The 20,930-nt window shown below is 40.3% G+C and overlaps 1 protein-coding gene across 4 annotated transcripts in view; it reads left to right on the plus strand.

The window, feature by feature from the left end:
* Positions 1 to 20,930, plus strand: part of ATL2 (atlastin GTPase 2) — a 51,837-nt gene that overhangs the window by 18,248 nt on the left and 12,659 nt on the right. For 2 of the 4 annotated variants that reach the window (XM_061625608.1, XM_061625609.1), the window contains exons 2-10: positions 3,651 to 3,910; positions 7,471 to 7,605; positions 11,479 to 11,583; positions 12,798 to 12,848; positions 14,584 to 14,640; positions 15,433 to 15,525; positions 15,982 to 16,120; positions 17,230 to 17,357; positions 19,811 to 19,867. In XM_061625608.1, coding sequence (XP_061481592.1) covers positions 3,651 to 3,910; positions 7,471 to 7,605; positions 11,479 to 11,583; positions 12,798 to 12,848; positions 14,584 to 14,640; positions 15,433 to 15,525; positions 15,982 to 16,120; positions 17,230 to 17,357; positions 19,811 to 19,867 — 1,025 coding nt within the window. Of the gene's footprint in view, positions 1 to 3,650; positions 3,911 to 6,960; positions 7,058 to 7,470; positions 7,606 to 11,478; positions 11,584 to 12,797; positions 12,849 to 14,583; positions 14,641 to 15,432; positions 15,526 to 15,981; positions 16,121 to 17,229; positions 17,358 to 19,810; positions 19,868 to 20,930 lie in introns of those variants that run through there. The other 2 variants (XM_061625611.1, XM_061625610.1) reach the window with 2 other exon arrangements.

Genomic DNA, 20,930 nt, shown 5'->3' on the forward strand with positions numbered 1-20,930 from the left:
TATTACCCATATTACCCATATTACCCATTCTTGGGCAAGGTCATTGAGCGAGTGGTGGCCAACCAGTTGTCAGCACACTTGGATGAAACGGATTATTTGGATCCATACCAGTCGGGTTTCAGGACTGGTCACGGAACTGAAACAGCCTTGGTCGCTCTGGTAGATGACATGAGGAGGGCATTAGATAGGGGAGAATTCGCCTTTCTTGTCCTCCTCAGTCTCTCAGCGGCTTTTGATACTGTCGACCACAGTATCCTTTTACATCGCCTGGAGGGATTGGGAATTGGAGGTACTGTACTGCAGTGGTTCCGTTCCTTTCTCTCCGATAGGTACCAACAGGTAGCATTGGGGGAGGAGGTTTCAGACCCTTGGCCTCTCAATTGTGGTGTGCCACAGGGCTCTATCCTCTCTCCCATGCTATTTAACATTTATATAAAGCCGCTGGGGACAATCATTAGGAGATTTGGGCTGCAGTGTCACCAATATGCAGATGACACTCAGCTCTATCTCTCATTTAAATCTTCACCAGAGTCTGCTGTGGAGACCTTGTCCAAGTGCCTGGAATCCGTGAGTGGATGGATGGGGAGGAACAGGCTGAAGTTGAACCACAATAAGACCGAGGTACTGCTCGTGGGGGATAAGAGAAGGTTGGGAGACGTTGACCTGAAGTTCAACGGGGTAAGTCTACCCCTGAAGGACCAGGTCCGTAGCCTTGGAGTTGTACTTGATTCCAGGCTGTCCATGGAGGCTCAGGTTTCGGCAGTGAGCCGGGCAGCCTGGTATCAACTACACCTCATACGAAGGCTGCAACCCTACCTTCCTGATCATCAACTCCCACTAGTAGTACATGCCCTGGTCACCTCTCGACTGGATTACTGTAATGCGCTCTACGTGGGGTTACCCTTGAAAACGGTCCGGAAACTACAACTTATACAAAACGCGGCGGCTCGTTTACTTACGAATAGTCGCCGCCGGGATCACATCACGCCTGTGTTGTTCGATCTACACTGGCTTCCTGTTGTTTTCCGGGCCCAATTCAAGGTGTTGGTATTAACCTTTAAATCCCTATACGGTTTCGGCCCAGTCTATCTAAAGGGGGGCTGCAACGCCACCAACTATGCCGCCCGACACGATCTGCCACACAGGGCCTTCTCTCAATCCCGCCGACAAAAACAGCTCAATTGGCGGGAACTAGAGAGGGCATTCTCAGTGGCGGCCCCCACTCTTTGGAACTCCCTCCCACAAGATCTACGGCACGCCTCTTCCCTAAATACATTTCGTAAAGCCTTAAAGACCTAGCTCTTTCAACAGGCCTTTGGGACTTCCGGGGAGGGTTAACTGTTATGAACAAATGCCTTCTACCCTACATTATTATTATTGCTTCTGTATTGTTTTATTTTTATCATTGTATTTTATTGTATTGTATTTTAATTCTTCATGTACGTCGCCTAGAGTGGTCATTGGCCAGATAGGCGACATATAAATTAAATTTATTATTATTATTATTATTATTATTATTACACCCAAGAGACTTGTTCTCTTTAAGATGGCATTGAATTGCATCCTGCCCAATGCTTTCTTTAGGTGCAAGACACTGTCAAAGGCATGTATCCATGCCAAAAGTAATGAAAACATATCAAAATGAATGGGGTGTTCACCCACAATAGGATTTGGGCTATCTCAAATATACACCCCCACCTCCAGGCATTAAATTATGCCTAACCCAATATTTTCTTGGGACTAAAAACTCTGTCAAGAGCATATACTGACAGCGCTAATAGCTACAATATTTAGAAAAGAACAAGGATCTATGGGTATGGAACTTAGTGCCATCCTATCTAGAGAACATTTTCCAGGAAATGTGGGTGTATGATTTATGGTGGCCCAAAGTTTATTGTGGGGTGCATGTACCCAGTTTTTTCTTTTCTACGTATTTTGACAGCTGTTGGCATGGGCACGGGGAGCTGTATCTTGCACTAAGTAAAGCATTGCACACACCCTTCCATATTTGTAATTTGGGGTAATAACACATTTTATGAGTGTTATGCAAACATGCCAGTACTAATTGGAGAAAATTATTGTAGATCTCAAAGGAGGCAGCCCCTTGATCATAGAGGTATAGGATATGGGATAGACAAACACTTATTTTTGCAGTTCTGGAGCATATGAACTTTAGTTCTTTTTTTTTTAAAAGTGTTCTGATTGAGCTGCATTTTCAACTTTTGTTTAAATAAAGATCTGGGAACTAGCAACCAATGTCAGCACTGTCAGAGCAGAAGCATTTAATAGAAGTAGGGAAATACTTTGGCTTTGTGGCTGTCTTCTCTCATGGGTAATTTTCCAAGAGCCACATGCCAGTGGTGGGTAGGGTCAAAGCCACATTCACACCCATTCTTTCTCTCTCCCCTCCCCCAACGTATATTAATATTGCTGGGCTCCAAGACTAAAAACAGAGTGCAAAATATTTTTTTACTTTCTGCAAATGTGATACAAGTTATTATGTAATAATCCTTGTGGATTTTGCTGAGGGCACACCTCCAATTATTTTAAGCAAGTAAAATACTATTGTGAAACTAGAGAGAGAAAAAAAGACGAGAAATCAAGGAAAAAGTGAGGAACATGCACCATTTAAAATAAAATAAAATGTTCTGAAACTTTTTAGAGAATTACATTCTCAGGGGCTATGGGATAAAACCAGAGAAATGAGACAGGCACCATAATGGGTTTTGTCCTACTGTAAGTAGACACAGGGCTAGAAAGAAGCTGTGTCTTCGCAGAATGGTTTATGGAGAGATGAAGTTGGCCATAGATGAGTAGGTTTGTGTCCCTGGTTTTGAAGCATAAGCTTCTACAGAGTTCTGTTTAGTTAACTGGTTCTTCAGCTAGTCAGATAGGTCCTCCTATTATAGTTTCTCTCAGCCAAGGGGTGTATGAAGATCCAAGAGTGGTGTTTAAAAAATATGTGTATATATACACATACACACACAAAAGATAAGTAAAAAGTAACACTATTAAAATACAAAAGTATGAAATGCCATGTTTGTAAAGTGAAAAAATTGTATACAGCTTATAATACGATCTGCATATAATAATGGGTATGCAGTAGTTTGACATTATTATGGGAGCAAGATTTGAAGGGGGGGCATGGTTTTTTTGTTGGCTAAAAGGGCACATGAGTTTAAAAAAGGTTGAGAAACACTCTGAATTGTCTCAACCTGACCTACGTTGGGGCACAACAGCAGCGCTACCATCATGCAAATACATTGTAAGAAATCTAAGAAGTGCATGTTTAAGCCAATGGTGGGTCCCAGGTCTGAAAGTTTGAAGGGTACTGATCTGAATCAGCTAGACAGAGGGTACTATGTAAATAGGTTTCTTTAATATTGACATCAAAGCCACTGGCAGCAAAGAGAGCTGTCTTGCTAAACAGAATATGAAAAGTTGCTTCCCAGGTTGAAAAATACATAACTTTCTGTGGTAATGGGAAGAAGATCATCTTGCTTATGCAGCTATTCTAAGATGACCTACCAAGTTATCGTTCCTAGCAAGAAGACCCCTATATTACATTTCACTTAATACAAAAGTGAACAGAATTCTTCCAACAGAATTTTGAGAAATAATATTTCTAATGTTAAAAAACTATTTCCTAGGGGAAAGCTATGTGGATGCAGAAGAGATTGCCCTTTTGGATTCTGACGAGGAGGTGGTTACAGAGAAGCCATGCCCAATACAGATTGTTCTTGCTCATGAAGATGATCATAACTTCGAACTGGATGAGTCAGCATTGGAGAGAATCTTGCTTCAGGAGCATATAAGAGATCTCAATATAGTAGTCGTTTCTGTAGCTGGTGCATTCCGTAAAGGCAAATCTTTTCTCTTGGACTTTATGCTTAGGTATATGTACAACAAGGTGAGTAGCACACTAGCTTGAAAACTCACACTAGTTTGAATGTAAGTTCAATTTTTAAAAAACGTTTGTATCCTGCTCTTCAGCTGGAAATACTAAGGCATTTGCCTCTTAGGAGTTCATTGCAATGCATTTTTAAATAAACAAATAAACCCTAATATTTATTCCTAAACATTGTTGTAGTTGAGAGAGAAATGTAATCGTTAAGACTGCACTTTATGACCAGACTCTGAAATAAAAGGCATAATTAGTTTGGTATATGTGGTTTTTCAGAGAATGACATGCGAACTAGGGGTTATGTCCAGTGATGGCTTTGCAGGACCAGAAAGCACTTCTTCTTCAGAGTAACCAATTTCCTCCCATCCACTGCAGATTCCACTAAAAAATTGTTCCTGAGAAGGGTGGGTTGGGGACTCTCTGGAATAGTATAGGCCAGCCTTTCCCAACCTTTGGGTCCCCAGATGTTGTTGGACTACAACTCCCATCAGCCCCAGCCAGCATGGCTAATGGTCAGAAATGATGGGAATTGTCATTGAGGAATGTCTGGCGACCCAAAGGTTGGGAAAGGCTGAATAGGCTATAGTATAGGGGGCTACAGTTGATGGGGGAGCACAGTCCTAGGCTTAGGGGAAGTGTTAACCTTTCACTGGAGAAATCTGTGCTTATTATGGACTGAAGGAAATGTACAGGCTTCTCTGGTAATGACTACTTGAGAGTTTAAGCTTTAAAATGGATAGGCTACAATTATTGGCCAGTAAGGGATGCATACTGTTAAAATGACCCAAGGAATGAAAATATGCTTAAACTAATGTGCCACAATTATTTGCTACCATTTCAATGTATTTACTTGAAAATCCTGTTGAGCTCAGTGGCTGAGTAGATGCATTTCCAGATCATACCATTAAATAACTTTGATGGGAGAAAACTAGGTATGTTTCCATTCTGCTCTAAAAGTCTAGCTCCATCCTCTTGGATGGAGCAACCTACACAGTTCAAACCTCTGCTATGTCAACTTCATCATTTTAAAAGTACAATGGTTCTGAATGCAGCAGAAGAGTTACAACCCAGAACCTGTGTAAGCTCAGAGAAACAATAGAAAGGTATTGATGACTATGACAAGAATAAAACCCTTAATTTTCATGATGGGTCACAGGCTTGGAGTAGAGAAACCTTTTATATTTCTCTACAGTAGAGATGGAGAGCCTTAGGCCCAGGAGCCAAATACAGGCCCTAGGCCTGTTCATATACTCTTTGGAACTCTCTTCAGGCCACACACCTTACTAGCCCTGCTTTGCACCCCCTTTGAGTGTGTTTGCTTCACTGGAATGTGTCTCTGAACTCTTACTGATGCTTCTTCCTTGCCTGGATAGATTATAGAGGGAGGCATGTGTGTGTGTAGAAACTAGCCTGCTTTGTAAAAGTAAAATTCACATTAGTTGCACTCACTGCTTTTGCTTCTCATCCTGCCCACCACTGGCATGTGGCCCTTGGAAGGTTACCCAGAGGGGAATGTGCTGAAAAAGGTTCCCCAGCCCTGCTGTACAGAGAAAGTTACTGAGGTGATTGATTCTTAAAAACGTTTTCACGGAAAATCTTACTAATACACATCAATGTTTGAGTTGCTCCTGTGTATGATGATGTTAAAAAGTCTATTCAGCTTGGCAGTTCTTTTGAGCACAAGGACATGTGGTGCCTATAGAAGCAGGGGAGAACCAGGCAGGAAGCCTGCTTTCAAATGAACATCAGGAAAAACTTCCTAACTGTTAGAGCGGTATGACAATGGAACAATTACCTAGGGAGGTGGTGGGCCCTCTAGCAGTGGAAGTATTCTGGAGGCAGCTTGACAGCCACCTGTCGGATATGCTTTAATTTGGATTCCTGCTTTGAGCAGGAGGTTGGACTCAATGGCCGTATAGGCCTTTCCAGCTCTACTATATATTCTATTATGTGATTCTATGAACCCGGTGGTAGAGGGACACTGCTCACATCTCTTGTTCTAGTCTGGGCATCTCTGCAGCTGAGAGATATAGCAGCAGTTCTGAAAAGAAAACTGGTACTTAGGGTTGTCGGACAATGACCTTTTTGATTGCTGTGAGCTCACAGCAATCTGCCAGGGATGTAAAAAAGCTGGCTAAATTATCATTGGTTATTTTTGTCAATCCTCTCGCCTTCCAATAACTAGAAGCAGGGTGGTGGTGACACTGTGTGGCCCCAGCGAAGACATGCTGGGAGTGTCAGCCAGAAACATCTTCAAGAGGCACCTGGGTTGCTATTCCCCAACATGGCCACACTTGCTGAGGGAATTATTGTGGAACTCCCTGCCAAAGGAGGCCTGTCTGTGTCTATCCTGAAAGGCTTCTAATCTTCTTGAAAAAGGGCTTTCATATGCAAGCCTTTAATAATTGATGCAGCTAGGAAGTGGAACTAATATCTTTGTATGCAACTGTGTGTAGATTTATAGACAGTTAACATTATGGGTGATAGTGACCTAAGCCATAAATCCATTGATTTAAATGGGTCTACTCTTATTATAATTGATACTGAATATCGGCCGATGTGTCTTGAAACTGGTTCCCTGGTTAAAGGGTAGAGCAGAATTTTTTAACAAATCGCTAGGCTAGTATCAACAAAACCATAGAAATGAAACACTACCAATTTTGTGGGAAAGTAATATGAAAATAAACACAAATAAGATTCACTTCCCAAATGTTAGATATGGCAACTATGAACATGGTTTTAGGCAGAAATGCCAAATTAAGTTAAATTACATAGAAATGCATTGTTTAATTTTATAATTCCCTTTATCATTGGTCCATTGAAGGTAAAAAAATTGTTTCAGCCTGCCCATGCTTTTGTGTGTGCTTCTGGATTGGCTGTTGCCTATAAAGTCATGAATGGCTGGGTCTTGTATAATTTGAACTCCTCTTCCTATAAAGAGTCGTACAGTTGTCTGGGAATGGTATTTACCACTAGCACTGTGCCTGCACACAGAATATTCTGATAAGAGCTCTGTTTTTCCCCTTCTCTACCATTGGTACACAGGTGGCATGGCAGGATGTGTGTGCACATCTCCCATTCCTCCCAATATCCTGTTGTGCTGCCTTTTATTCATGACAGAAGGAAGGAGGCAAAACAGCCCTGTTGGAACAGGTGATGTATGTGTGGATCATGGCCCATCTGTGTACCTGGTATGTTCATGAAGGACATGCACTTGATGAAATAACTTGGATAACTTCCTAATGCTCCAGACTGTTTAACTGCTTATAAAAAGTTTATGTATTTTGGATATAAAGTTAAAGGGTTGCTGTTTTTAAACTAAGTTTCTTAAATTTAGCTGACCAACAATTGTAGGTGGGAAAGATAAAAAATACAGAAAGATAAGAAATGTGTGGGAGCAACCACTTTAACCTCTGACTCACATTAAAAGCTCTACAAAATTGAATCATTCATTTTAGGTTTGAAATATGTTTCCCCATTCCCCCTTACTAGTCAACAGTTAAGTGTACTAACACAATATTACCAACCATTTTTTTTACTGAATAAGTATGTCACTTCTGTTACAGGAATCAGCATCCTGGATAGGTGGAAACAATGAGCCTTTGACTGGGTTTACATGGAGAGGAGGATGTGAGAGAGAAACAACTGGCATTCAGATTTGGAGTGAAGTGTTCATAATTCCCAAGCCTGATGGGACAAAGGTATAACTTTAAATAGCTACTGATGTTTACTGTCTGGTCTTTTTGGAGTCCGTTGGATTATTGTGTAACTGTTGTAAACCTTAGCTGTCCCCTTCAATAGTTTAATAGTTTTTATTAGCCGCCTAGGCTTGACATTCTTTGGTAAATTGTCTGTATCTTATTTCCTACTGTTTTGTAAAGTTAAAATAAGATACATAGATGACTTGTTACCAAATGTCAAATACATGAAGCTAATAATGTAATCTTAAAGGTAACTATTTATGTACTTGAACAGTGAATGCAAATGTGCATTACGATAGCCACCCAAGAAGGATGACCATATAGTTAGGATTCTGGCTCAGTACTCTTGTGCAGGGGAAGGTAACAGGAATGAAGGCCTTTGTCAGATTTTTGCCATCGCTTAAAATATTCTGCAACCAGGTGGCCTAGTCTTTTGGTAAAACTTGTGATTGTGAATATCTGAGTATGAGCCTGTGACGATCCCACCAGCTGGCTCTACCTGTGATACTCCCACCAGGGCTACCACCTGTCAGGATCTCGGTTTTTATTTGTTCTCTCACATGCTCTAGCACAGTTCTCACAAGATCCCACTGCTAGGCAGCACCACCAGTCGTTCCCTGTAAACAGTACTGCTAGGGACTTCGCCTTAGTCTCCCTGTGGCTTGTTACTTTGTGTCTGGGTGCCCTTGCTGTCCACAACCCCCTTGTATCTTTCTCTATAAAGCATACAATCCTGGGTTGTTCTGGATACTTGACGATGTTACAATATCTCCCTTCACCGCTGTCACCATTTATTTGATACTGTTTCCCTCCAGCCTTGGTAATTACCCTGCCCTCCCTTCTGGTCTGTGTATCCCCAGCCAAGGATCAGGCTTTTGGTAAACCAATAAAAGTATTTATTTGATAACACCAGGAAATAACAAGATTACTTTAGGAATGTTCAACAAGCGTATGGTTTCATTTAGTGTCACTCTTTATGTTTCCAGTCTTATATATTCTGCCTAAATACCAGCCAAATATAATCCAAACCTCCCTCAGAACTCTGCCAGTCACTCCTCTCAACAACTCTCCTCTCCAACAACTCCCCAACAACTCCCCCCCGAACTCAACTGTCATACTGTCATTTATACCTTCAGCCATTCAAACACTCAGCCAATCATCATCCAACATTCTCCAGCATGCTAGCCCATGTACTCTCCCCTCTTACTCAGTCACTTACCATATATCACTTAATTAACCCGCACTTACCATATTTACAGATACTAAAATACAGGGACATCACATATGTAGAGTCTAGTTAGGATTCTGGCTCAGTACTCTGGTGCAGGGGTAGGTAACAGGAATGAAGGCCCTTGTCAGATTTTTGCCATCGCTTAAAATATTCTGCAACCAGGTGGCCTAGTCTTTTGGTAAAACTTGTGATTGTGAATATCTGGGTATGAGCCTCCCGCCAAAAGAGCCAGTAGAGAGCATTGGATAGCCATCCTCGCACTGATGGATAGAAGTTGTCTTAGAGTTGAGCAAATATAAAATACAATTTTAGTTTTGGAGGTAGAGTCACCACGGAGCACTGCAGACCTCACAGCAGTCTGCAAGAATAACCCCTTCATACCTCTGGGAGGCAGAGAACTTCTGTGGATGACTCTATAATTTTTTTCTCACATTACACTTACTTGACTGGGATGTAATCTGAACCCTGGCAATACCGAAGGAAAATGTTACACCTTAAGCTAAAAAATCAATAGTTGCTGCCAGAAGGAGTGCTTAAAATGAATCCATTTAATTGGTAATAATTAGGAGATATGTGGCTTGAATGTGGTGTAAGGGCAAGTGTTTGCAAAATGTTCTAAAAGGGATAACCCTACATTTATACAGGGAGGGGTCAAGTAGCTCTCTTCCATGGAAAGTATAATTCACAAATGTGTGCAGAACCCATTTTACAAAAGGTTTCTGATTTCATTAATGCAATACCAGGGTGTCAAATGTGTTGATGATATTATCCAAATATCAACATCAAATAATCATCAGTTGTAGCTCAGTTTTGGAAATAGCAACTTGCCTCCTTGGGGCTTCAAAATGTTTCAGTAAAAGTGATCTGTATACATTTTCTAGGTAAGCAACAATATGCTATCTTTGTTTGATCTTCCCAAAGGAAGGACTTAAAAACTTAAGTAATCTGCATTCCAGTTCTGGACTGTGGAATTGTAGGATTCTTAATTCCTGATGTCTATTCAGTGCTTAGAATGTTATGAAGAGTTCTGGCTCATACCTCTTTATGGCCCACTCCATTGAACTTTATGGCATGCACATGGGACAAAGGGGCAACCTACTAGCTATGCCTCTTGACACAGCCAGAATTGCTTGAGTTGTCTCAGAGGGGATGTTAAAATCTAGGGCATGCTTAAAAAACAACAACAGTTGCTTGCTGAGTTGTAAATGTATAGCTGTATCTAGGGAAATGCATTTAAGAATCTTTTTTTTCTCCTTGAGGAAGAGTTGTAGCTCAGTGACATGCTTTGTCTGCAGAAGGTTTCAGGTTCAATTCCCGGCATCTCCACATAGATCTGGGAAAGACTCTTGTTTGAAACCCTGCAGATTGAGTTTAATTCAGTTATTAATGGTCTAGCATAAGGCAGCTTCCTTTGTTCTTCTAACTGTTCCCTTAATGTAAGCTTATGGAGGTCAGTTACCTCCATGGATTGTTGCAGGGCAGATAGCCTGTTTGTAACTCTTCGACTTGCCTGAGTACTTGGGCCTCTGAATGGCAGACATCTATCAGAATTGTGATTAAGAGCTTCTTCCTTTTGCCTCCAGCCTCTGCTTTGAACCCTATTGATGGGTTCAGCTCACATCTACTTTTTTCTTTTTCTCATTGATTGGTCAAATATTTGATGGTATTTCATCAGCAGACATTGCTCAGGCACAGAGGTTTTTCTCCTTGGCTTTGGTGGTACCCAGGAAATCTGCTGGAACTCTAGCCCTGGCCTTACAGCGAGTCATACCAGCTTGTTGAATCTGGTTCCAAGGGGGAACCACCACCTCTCACCACAGAAAACCAAAACAAAATGTCCACGCTGCTGTTCATCCAAAGGCCTTGTTCTTGATGCTTCCCACTTCTGGGGATGTTGATTGGGACTGATAATAAGTAGGAGTTACTCTTAGTTAGCCATTACTGTATAAGAAGAGCCCTGCTGGATCAGACCAATGGCCCATCCAGTCCAGTGCCCTGTTCTCACAGTGGCCATCCAGATGCCTATGGGAAGCCCACAAATAGTTTAGCTGTATTGAGTGTTATCTTTAAAATTTTGCATGTTCATTTTAGCTTTCGTATCTGAAACTTCTAATAAAACAAATGCGTGTCTTTTTAATAATATTAATTGATATTAAATATTTACTATGAACAATATGTATTTTTCATTTGCACTCAAACAAGTTATGTAGAAAATAGCATGGGTATAAAGATGGAGGGAGAATGAGTGCTAAGAACTTTCAACTGTCTCATAATATCTTATAACAGTGGAGCAGTTTACATAGTAGCACATTCAGGTTTATCTTTTTCATCTTTTCTGATATTTACCTGCATGAATGTTTTAGCAAAACAGAGCTATAGAGTAGATAGCTGCTGTTTGACTACTCTGGATAAGAATATGGCTCACAATAGAGTGAAGGGTGGCTGAGTTACTTGTCCAGTCCTTAGGCTGCCAATAAAGGAAGTTCTGGATAGTGGCGTATGAGCCATCTTGCCAGGTTGATGTAATCAAAATGGCTTAATAGGAGACCGCTAAGACAGCTTTTACTGAATTTAAGCTTTTATGCTAGAGATGAAAGGATTGCTTGTTTACTAACTGCTTTTTTTAAAAAAAAATCCTCTAGGTTGCAGTATTACTAATGGATACCCAAGGTGCCTTTGATAGCCAATCAACTATCAAAGACTGTGCAACTGTATTTGCTCTGAGCACCATGACAAGTTCAGTCCAGGTAAGAACAGATTTTTTTTTTAAAGCAAAGCCTCTAAATATTCTCAGGCTACTGCTTCAAAAGGAATGTGTTGTCTAAAAGCACATGATACTGCAGCTTTGCTGAAGCTAAGTAGGTTTGGATCTGGTTAGTGACTGTTTTTAATGCAGTGGCACCAGTATTTTGGAGCCCTCTTCCGACTGAAATCAGAAAGGCACCTACAATTTTGATGTTTCATAGCCTGTTGAAAACAGGTTTTGGAAAGGATTTTCAGAGAATTAACTTGTTTCAGTGTTTGTCATTTGTTCTGTGCTTTATGATTGCAGAATGTTATGTTGTAATTATTTTATTGTCTACCACCCTGATATACTTTATGGTGATTTATAAGTATTCTAATATATTTAATGTACTGTTTTGAGATCCATGATAGAAGGGCAAGTTATAAATGTAGTAGTAGTAGTACAAAGTTGGAACAGCATCCCCTCCCCCACTCCACCTCTTCAGCTTGAACGGTACTTGATCCTTCTGTTGCACTTCATTCCTCATGAGGTCAGCTGAGGTGACTGCTGTTTTCTTTTGCTGTATTTGTTGCTGCATTTACTGATAGGAGGGTTGCTTCTGTTCCTGGTTGCTCTTTGGCTAGAGAGATGCTTTCCCCCTATCTGGGGCAAGGGCCAATCACAGGGGCCATTGCTGTCCCCATACATCACCAGTACAGTCTGGTCATATTCAGTTCCGCTGGACAGAGTCATAGGAAGGTGCCTTAGCACTCACCAAAGTGGGAAGGAATGTTCACCACTGCTAAGCTGGTGAGTGTTTTGAAGAGCTCTGGTGTCTGATGTATGCCCACAGTTCTGATTTAACAAATGATGTACAGTGATCAAGGCAACCATTTTACCCAACTATGCAATACCTAGCAACAGGGCTCTGGCTACTCAGTTAACCACTTGAAGCCCATTGGGTTTGATTCCTTATTTCTATGGTTTTATTAGGTTGCATGAATTAACTTTTGGCTTGAGACAGAACTAGAGGGAGTTAATATAACCAAGCTAGTGCTTGCTTTCCTCTAAAAGGTGCCCTTCTACTCATGTCAAGCGCTCTGACTAGGATTTAGACAGGGTGACCCCCTCTGTGATTACTAGCTTGATTAGTTATTGACTGAATGCCTCTTTGCCAGATGTATTTTGTAATGGGCACATGTATAAAATCTGTTGTAAAAGTAACCTGTTTTGTAGGTGTACAACTTATCACAGAACATTCAAGAAGATGACCTTCAGCATCTGCAGGTAAATATGTCCAGAAACAAGTATCATCTCACACAAAGGACTTTGACTGTAAAACTGGATTATGATTAGTATTGAATTTAATTTAATAAGGGACGTAGGTCAGAATTGTAAAAAAAAAAAAATTGCTCATGTGAGCAGAAAATGCTTCTGCTCATGGAAGGTGGCAAATTTCCTTCGGTAGTCCACCTCAAGGAGTGCTGTTCCAGAGTATCCCTGACAATGGGAAGACCCTCTGGTGTAGTTAGCTTCTGTGAGAAGCAGCCAGGGTATGCCAAAAAGGCCTGATGTGCAAGTAGGACACTGCAGCGTGCTTCAGCTGCTGGCCATTACATGGTGATGGGCTACTTGTCCTGGTTTATAACCAAGTTTCTACGAGACTTATACTTTTGAGTCTGAAAGGATAAACACCCACTGTCTGTTGCACCATAGTTTGAGGACCTTGCTGCATTTGCACACGTCTTATAAATGTCAATTTTATGTTGGATACCTATCTGGACATTTGAATGGCTTATATCAGTTTATTTGTTTAAATTAAGATGGCTGTATTGATGATTATTGTATTCTTAATGTGAGCTAATGGGTTTCATTTTTTCTTTTTTCTTTAAATTTGTTATAAAAACCCACTATTTCAGAGATTTGTCTTCAGTTTAATACTCTAAAAAATTAAAATGTAAATGTACTGCCTTCAAGTTAATTCTGACTTATGGCAAACCTATGAATAGGGTTTTCATGGTAAGCGGTATTCAGAGGTGGTTTACCATTGCCTTCCTCTGAGGCTGAGAGGCATTGACTGGCCCAAGGTTACCTAGTGCATTTCATGGTTGTGTGGGGATTCGAACCCTGGTCTCCCAGGTTGTAGTCCAACACTCTTAAAAAAAAACCCACCTCTGATTCTATATTAGGGATGAGATTCCATATTGAAGGCACGGTGTATTTAACCAATTACAGAATTTTTGCCCATATTGGCTCTGCTAAATTTGGGCTCTTATTGGAAATTGAATTGGAAATTCAACAGAGGGATACTAAATTTGAAGAAGGAAACCTGTTTGGTTGGTAGAGCTGCTTGGTGAAAGGGTATGGAAGCATCAGTATCTGGCTACTAAAATTTTTGCTCAGGCACTCTTTGTGGTTTTGAGATTACTGTTGCTAAGCTTTGAAGTCAGACAGCATGGGCCAAAAGTTACCTTGACACAAAATGGTGTGAGGAAATGGGCATTGCTGGTATTTACTGCCAGAAGATGAAGTGAAATAATTGCTTGGGACACGTTCAGATTTGACCACAGTTGTTAGAGCTTCATATGATGCAAGCTAGTCAATTTATTTTTGAGCTGCCAAGTATAAAGGGTGAGTGTCCCCAGAGTTCCAGAACGTTGCAACCCTAAATGGCTAATGCAGGCAGGCAATTCTTATTTTCTTCTTACAAAGCAGCAATTTTGAATGGCTCTATGTATTTCTTGTCATCAAATTATTGACACAAATGGCAGTTCAAATACAGGACTGCTGTTGAGTCAAGAGACACTGGAAGTAGGAGGAAAAATGTTTTAGTGTCTCAGACTTTACTAATGGGTTAGAATATCTGGTTTTCCTTTTTTTGTAAGCTTGCTCAGTGCTAGTGCCGAACAATGATGAATAGGGACTTGAAATTCAATATTAGACTACTTTAATGTCTGAGCATATATTGCAGTACTGTTTGTTTCTGTACTCTCTATGCAAGCTTAATAGTTTTATTTTATAGTTGTTTACAGAATACGGAAGGCTAGCTATGGAAGAAATTTATCAAAAGCCATTTCAGGTAATAGCATAATTGTCACTGATAATTGCTTTTTGCGTTTATTTTTAATATCTTAGGATAGCTTCACACTTTACACCACTAGAAGCTGGTAAATGTTGATTATAGCATGTGCTGCAAAACGTGGGGTGGCTACATAGTTCCAAACCGTACCTTTCTATATTGTAGGTGTATTGCTAGAACAGTAATTTCCCCTGGCCCCCTTAAGTCTTTTATGGTATTTGTGTGAAGTAAAAAATTAAGCCACATAAGGCATGATGGCTAAAACATTATATAGAAGTTCATAGTGTTGGCTGTTATGAAGCTATTGGCCGTAACTGGCTTGTGATTGTAGCCCAAAGCTATTTTTTGTGGCCAAACCTTCAGTACATTAAGCACATGGCAAAGCAGTATGTTGCTGTAGATTTTTTTCTGGAAAGGCTGAGGTTAGATGTATTTTGGAATGATTATTACTATTATTACATTTCTGTCCCACTTCTCCTCCAAGGAGCTCAGGGTGGTGTACATGGTTCTCCTTCCTCTCTATTTTATTCTCACAATAACCCTGTGAAGTAGGGTAGGCTGAGAGATTGTGACTAGCCCAAGGTCACCCAGCAAACTTCATGACTGAGTGGGGATTCAAACCCTGGTCTCCCAGGTCTTTGTCCAACACTCTAACCACTACACAACACTGACTAGAATCCTACTTGTTCAACTATTGATAGTAATGGCCACTTTGCCATGAGTAGTTCCAGGAACGCATGTTTTTCTGGAGGCCAGTACCAGGGTTAATTTATTTCTCTTTTTTCTGTATAGACACTAATGTTCTTAATTAGAGACTGGAGCTATCCTTATGAACATCCATATGGATTAGAAGGAGGAAAACAATTTCTAGACAAGAGGTTACAGGTAAGCTACAATCTGTAAATAAATCATTAGTTTGCACTCAGTTGTTCATACAGGTAGAACCTTGTTCCTAAGCAAATGAGAACTGGGTTCATGAGAACTGAACAGAACCTAAAAGCATTCCTACTATCGGAACTTTCCGGAAACAATTGGAGAGATTCTGAAAGGCTTTCCCAGCTAGATGAATGGGTCTTCACCATGGAGGTCTCATTTTTTTTTTTTTTTTTTGTGTTTTTTAAAATGCCTGCTTTTGTGTGTGTGAACTGCTCTTTAGCAGTTTTTTTTATCGTACATTACCTTGAGATGCATGTGTGGAAGGCAACTGATAGATAATACAAATATTTTTTTTAATTAGATCAGCTCCAATATTCTGCATTATAAAATAATGCTAAGCTGTAGGGCCAAAAAGATGTCTAAAATCTCTGCTAAAATGTTGTGGAAAATGTGTATTGCTCATAGATAAAGCTACACCAGCATGAAGAGCTCCAGAACGTAAGGAAGCATATTCACTCATGTTTCAGTAATCTTGGCTGTTTCCTGTTGCCGCACCCTGGTCTTAAAGTCGCAACTAATCCAAACTTTGATGGGAGGCTAAATGGTAGGAAGTTTTCTATTTATATTGCTGACTTGAATCTGTGAATGCACTGAAGGTAGTAGATGTACATAATTCTAAAATTTAGTACAATGAGGAAGAGGAAGATGCTTGTTGGAGGAGAGGATATTGGAATGAATTCAATTTGAGTTCTTTAGTCAGATGTGCAACTGATGTAATAAAACTCCTGCTGAAGCTGAGCAGGGTCAGGTCTGGTCAGTGCCTGGATGGGAGACCGCCTGGGAACCATATGTAAGCTGCCTTGGGTTTCTATCATGAAAAGAAAGGCGGGGTATAAATGTAATAATTAATTAATTAATACTGATGGCTCTGAGCACTGAGTGGGATGTTTGATTGATGTTTCCCATCTCCTCCGCAGCCGTGAAAGTAGAGGAGGGGAAAACAAGCCAGAAAGATGCCATTGCTTGTCTATGTATTGAGATACCAGGTTTCCCATTATATCTGAACTGGGCTTTTGTTTTGAGAAACTGACCACTCTGGAACTATATAGGCACTGTCTTCAGGCATGAAGTGCTCCCTTAGTAAAAGGGAGCTTCAGCAGAATCTTGCTGTACTGAAATGATGGTTGCCTTCATTTGTTGCATACTGTTAATAACTACATCTTAATTTTTATTATTTTGGATGGGCTGAAATAATAACCCCTAAACACACCTGATGCAGTGTTTCTTTCAATGATTTGTTCACTTCTGTACTTGGAACAGAATACTCAGTAAAGTAGCAATAGGCCAGAACATGTATTGTGACTGATTTTTTAATGTTAATGCCGGTGCCTGAACTGAGATCTAACAGAATTTTAAAAATGAATTGGAGCAATAAAAGTTTTTACTTAACTTGTCTTTCTGATTCAAAAGTACCAATTAAATTGAAGACAATGCTTCTCCAGTTATTGGAGAACACTTTTATGTAAAGGACTGGTAATCTTTCATTAAAACAACCAACAGTATGGGATAAGGTTTTAATCGTTTAATTTTTGGATATCCATGTTATTGAGTTGGGATGTTTCAAAAAGTGCTTTAAGTTGTCACTGACTCTGAAGAGAAGGCTCTTGTTTATTGCAGTAAACTTGCAACTTTTTCTGTGACTAATTCCACTAGACATTGATGACGATTTTAAGAGAGAGCTACGGAATCTCGTTCCATTGCTGCTTGCCCCTGAAAATCTGGTAGAAAAAGAGATCGGTGGCTCGAAGATGACATGTAGAGATCTTGTGCAATATTTTAAGGTAGGCAAACACTTGTGCTCATTTTCTCCAATAGCGATCCTATTGTAAGATACGAGGTTATTGCATCAGATTCAATCGCTTCACCAAGGAAATAAGTTGAGGGTCCGCCTTGGTAACAATGGTGCACTCTCTCATGAAATTCCAGTCGGCCGGGGCGTTAAACAGGGATGCATTTTGGCCCCATTCCTGTTTAACTTTTTTTATCAACGACCTAGTCCCCAAAATGGCCGCTCCCAATTTTTTTCCCCCTTCAGTGGGTAATAGAAAGATAGCATCTCTGCTTTACGCGGATGATTTGGTATTGCTGTCTCTAAATAAAGTCGGATTGAAGAGAATGCTCTTCCGGTTGGAACAATATTGTGAGGCCTGCCATCTACAAGTAAATTATGCTAAAACTAAAATAATGGTCTGCGGGAGGTATAGTAGGACGAAATCCATCTGGTCCCTGAACGGCCATCAATTAGAACAAGTTAATACCTTTAAATATCTAGGTATTTGTATTAACAATAATCTTTCCTGGACCCTGCAATTTGAAATGACTAAGCTGACAACATTAAGATCAAATGGCCAATTGAATAAATTTTTTTATTCTCGTGGCGGTCAACTTTTAGGTCCAATGTTAAAAATCTATACAGCTAAACTCCTCCCAAAAATCTTATATGGCATTGAGCTTTGGGGACAGTCGATGAAAAATCGGCTTGAAGCCCTTCAAAATCAACTCATGAAGCAAATCTTGGGTCTTCCCAGGAATACCCCCTCAGCCCATTTAAGGGCAGAATTGGGCCTTCCGTCCATGGCTGCCAGGACTGATCTGGCTCTCCTAAGATTTTGGAAAAGATTCAGATCTTTGGATGATTCCTCCCTTATAAAACTTTGCTGGAACGATCCCCAGGGAACGCATGAATGGGAGAGAAAAAATATGGAGTTATTAGCACTTTATGATCTCACATTAGCTAAATTTTCAAGCTTTACATCCTCCGATCTTCAAAACTGGATCTTTGACCAAGATGCATATCAGGATAGAGCGTCAATCGTGTCAGCCACTTATTCTCGGTGGTTCCCCCAAATAAAACACAGTCATGTTTCTCCACATTACTTCACTACCTTGACCCGTGCACCTTTACGTAAAACTTTTACGGAGCTGAGGTTCCAAGCCATGCCTTCTGCTGTCTTGGAAGGACGATACAAGGGAGTTCCATTTCCAAATCGCTTTTGTATCTTTGGATGTAAGGTCCCTGAGGACCTAGTCCATTATATGTTACTGTGCCCTCTTTATTCCCATCCTAGAGAAAAGTTTTTGTTTCCCCTCCCTTGTTACGCCAGTGGTCTTTCCTCAAATGAATTGATAATCGCTCTTTTATCGGATAGTAATAACCAAATCACTATTGCGGTGGCAAACTTTGCTTTTGCCGCCAGAAAGATTAGAGAAAGATATGTTATTTCGCAGTGTAAATAAATTGTTGCTCTATATATCCTTCTTAAATGTACTTTTAGAACAAATGTTTTACTGTGTCGTTATACTGTTTTATGTTGCAACGGCCTATGGCCATAAGCAAATAAAGATTTGTTATTGTTGTAAGCCCTTCAGTATGTAGTTTGGAGCCCTGTTGTGTAAATGAGACCCATTGAAATTAGCAGGATGTTGTACCCTGCAACTTCTGCACACTATGGTCACTGTATTCAAAGACAAGACAGTTTTTTTAGTCATCTACCTTTTGTCCTTTTTCTATCCTGTAAGTCTGCTCTTACTTTAAAAAAGGAGCTTTCAGCTGCTTCACTGCCCTACAGTATTCTCGAGTAAATCTATATAGTGGAGATTCTCAATGTCGTTGCCTCTCATGGCTGTTCTAGCACATTGGTGTACATGGGTAGACGTTGATATGAATAGCTGTTTTTCACACCAGGTTCCTCCATATCTCACTAGGTACTTTTGCTCTTTGTGGTTTCCAGCTGTTACCAAAGTGATGCAAGTACATTTTCCAGGGCCTTAATCTGCATACTATTGTTCTTGAAGTAATAGAAACCTGCTGTAGCTGGTGGGTGCAGTGTTCTCTCATAAAGAGTAGGAGATTACATCTAATTTGCCATGATCCAAAATAGGCAGATATTGGGCCTCATGGAATCTGCTTGTCTTTGTTCTGTGTTGGTACAGCCAACTATTGATGTATTGTTCTTTCAAACAAAACTGTGAGAAGCATAGCTCTAATCCTAGGAAAACTGCTGTTAACTTGCCATGCTTCCCTACAGTATTGTGATTGTTCAGTGAATCTAATTTTCTGTGTTGCTAAAAAGGATAACACTTAGTATTGGTGGGAATATTTTGCAAATGTCACTGGTAGACTACTTTAATCCAGTAAGTTATATTATTTAATTGAATTTGAATTTGGGGCTTTTGTGATGTAAAATACTGCTTTTTAAGTCCAATGGCAGTAACATTTTTTTCATGTTTTTAGGCTTATATTAAAATCTATCAAGGAGAGGAACTGCCTCACCCCAAATCAATGCTTCAGGTAAAGTTTTCTACACTTTATTATTATTTAATAATAATAATATCCTGCCCTTCCTACCAATACTGTCTCTAACAGTATATGATTCCAAGATTCATGTGTTTGGCATAAATTAACAAAGTTAATGGGGGCATTTCAAGGTTTGGGATTGAGACCACCCCAACCAGAAGGCTTTTGTCTGGTGCTTCAGACTTGCTTGTAAAACTTCCATTGGTTTTTACATTGCATTGCTGCATGCTCTTTCTGCCCTACCTCAAATAAGTTTCACTCCTCAGTGAAATGTCTTTCAATAGTACATAAAGAATGCCACAGAATACTAGCTGCTGTGGAACAAAAACTGGAGAGGACTATTGCCTTCATGTCCTGCTCATGGCCATCCCTGAAGCATCTGGTTGGGCACTATAAGAAAAGGGATGTTGTTCTGATCCAACAGGGCTGTTCTTAGCCTCTGTCATGGAAAGTTTCTAAGAAATTATTTGTATACTATGATTCCTGTGTGAGGTTCTTTTAGATACTATTGGATTCTAGTGGTTGCTCCTTGTATCCTTGCCAAATTCAGACCAATGGTCTGGCTGTCAACTACTAATCTACTAGAGTCTTGAGCAAAAGTCTTCACCAGCCTGCACTTTAACTGGAGATCCTAGATGCTGAAACTGAAGCTAATATGCACTTGAAGGTTAAATGCCGTTGTAACAAATCAAGGTGTATACAATGATTGTGTATCTAACCAACTTGTGAAATGTGCTGTCAAATAAACTGGGATTAAGTGGGCTTCCTCATCTATTACCTTGACATGCTTTTCTTCAGAGTGGACTTCCTTTAAAGTGATGTTTTGGGGCTTCTGTGCTATTCTGCAGCGTAGTAGCCCAGAAAACTATTTTTAAGGAAGGAGTTCTGCTCCAAAGTTGATACTGTAGGGTAGGTGTTGTGATTAATCCTGATTGTGGGCTTCCCATAGGATCTGGTTGGCCACTGTGAGAACAGGATGCTGGACTAGATGGGCCACTGGCCTAATCCAGCAGGGCTCTTCTGATGTTTTAATGATGCAAGATTTTAGGGGTACAAA

Source organism: Rhineura floridana, chromosome 4 (assembly GCF_030035675.1).
Source record: "Rhineura floridana isolate rRhiFlo1 chromosome 4, rRhiFlo1.hap2, whole genome shotgun sequence".
NCBI classification, from domain to species: domain Eukaryota; kingdom Metazoa; phylum Chordata; class Lepidosauria; order Squamata; family Rhineuridae; genus Rhineura; species Rhineura floridana.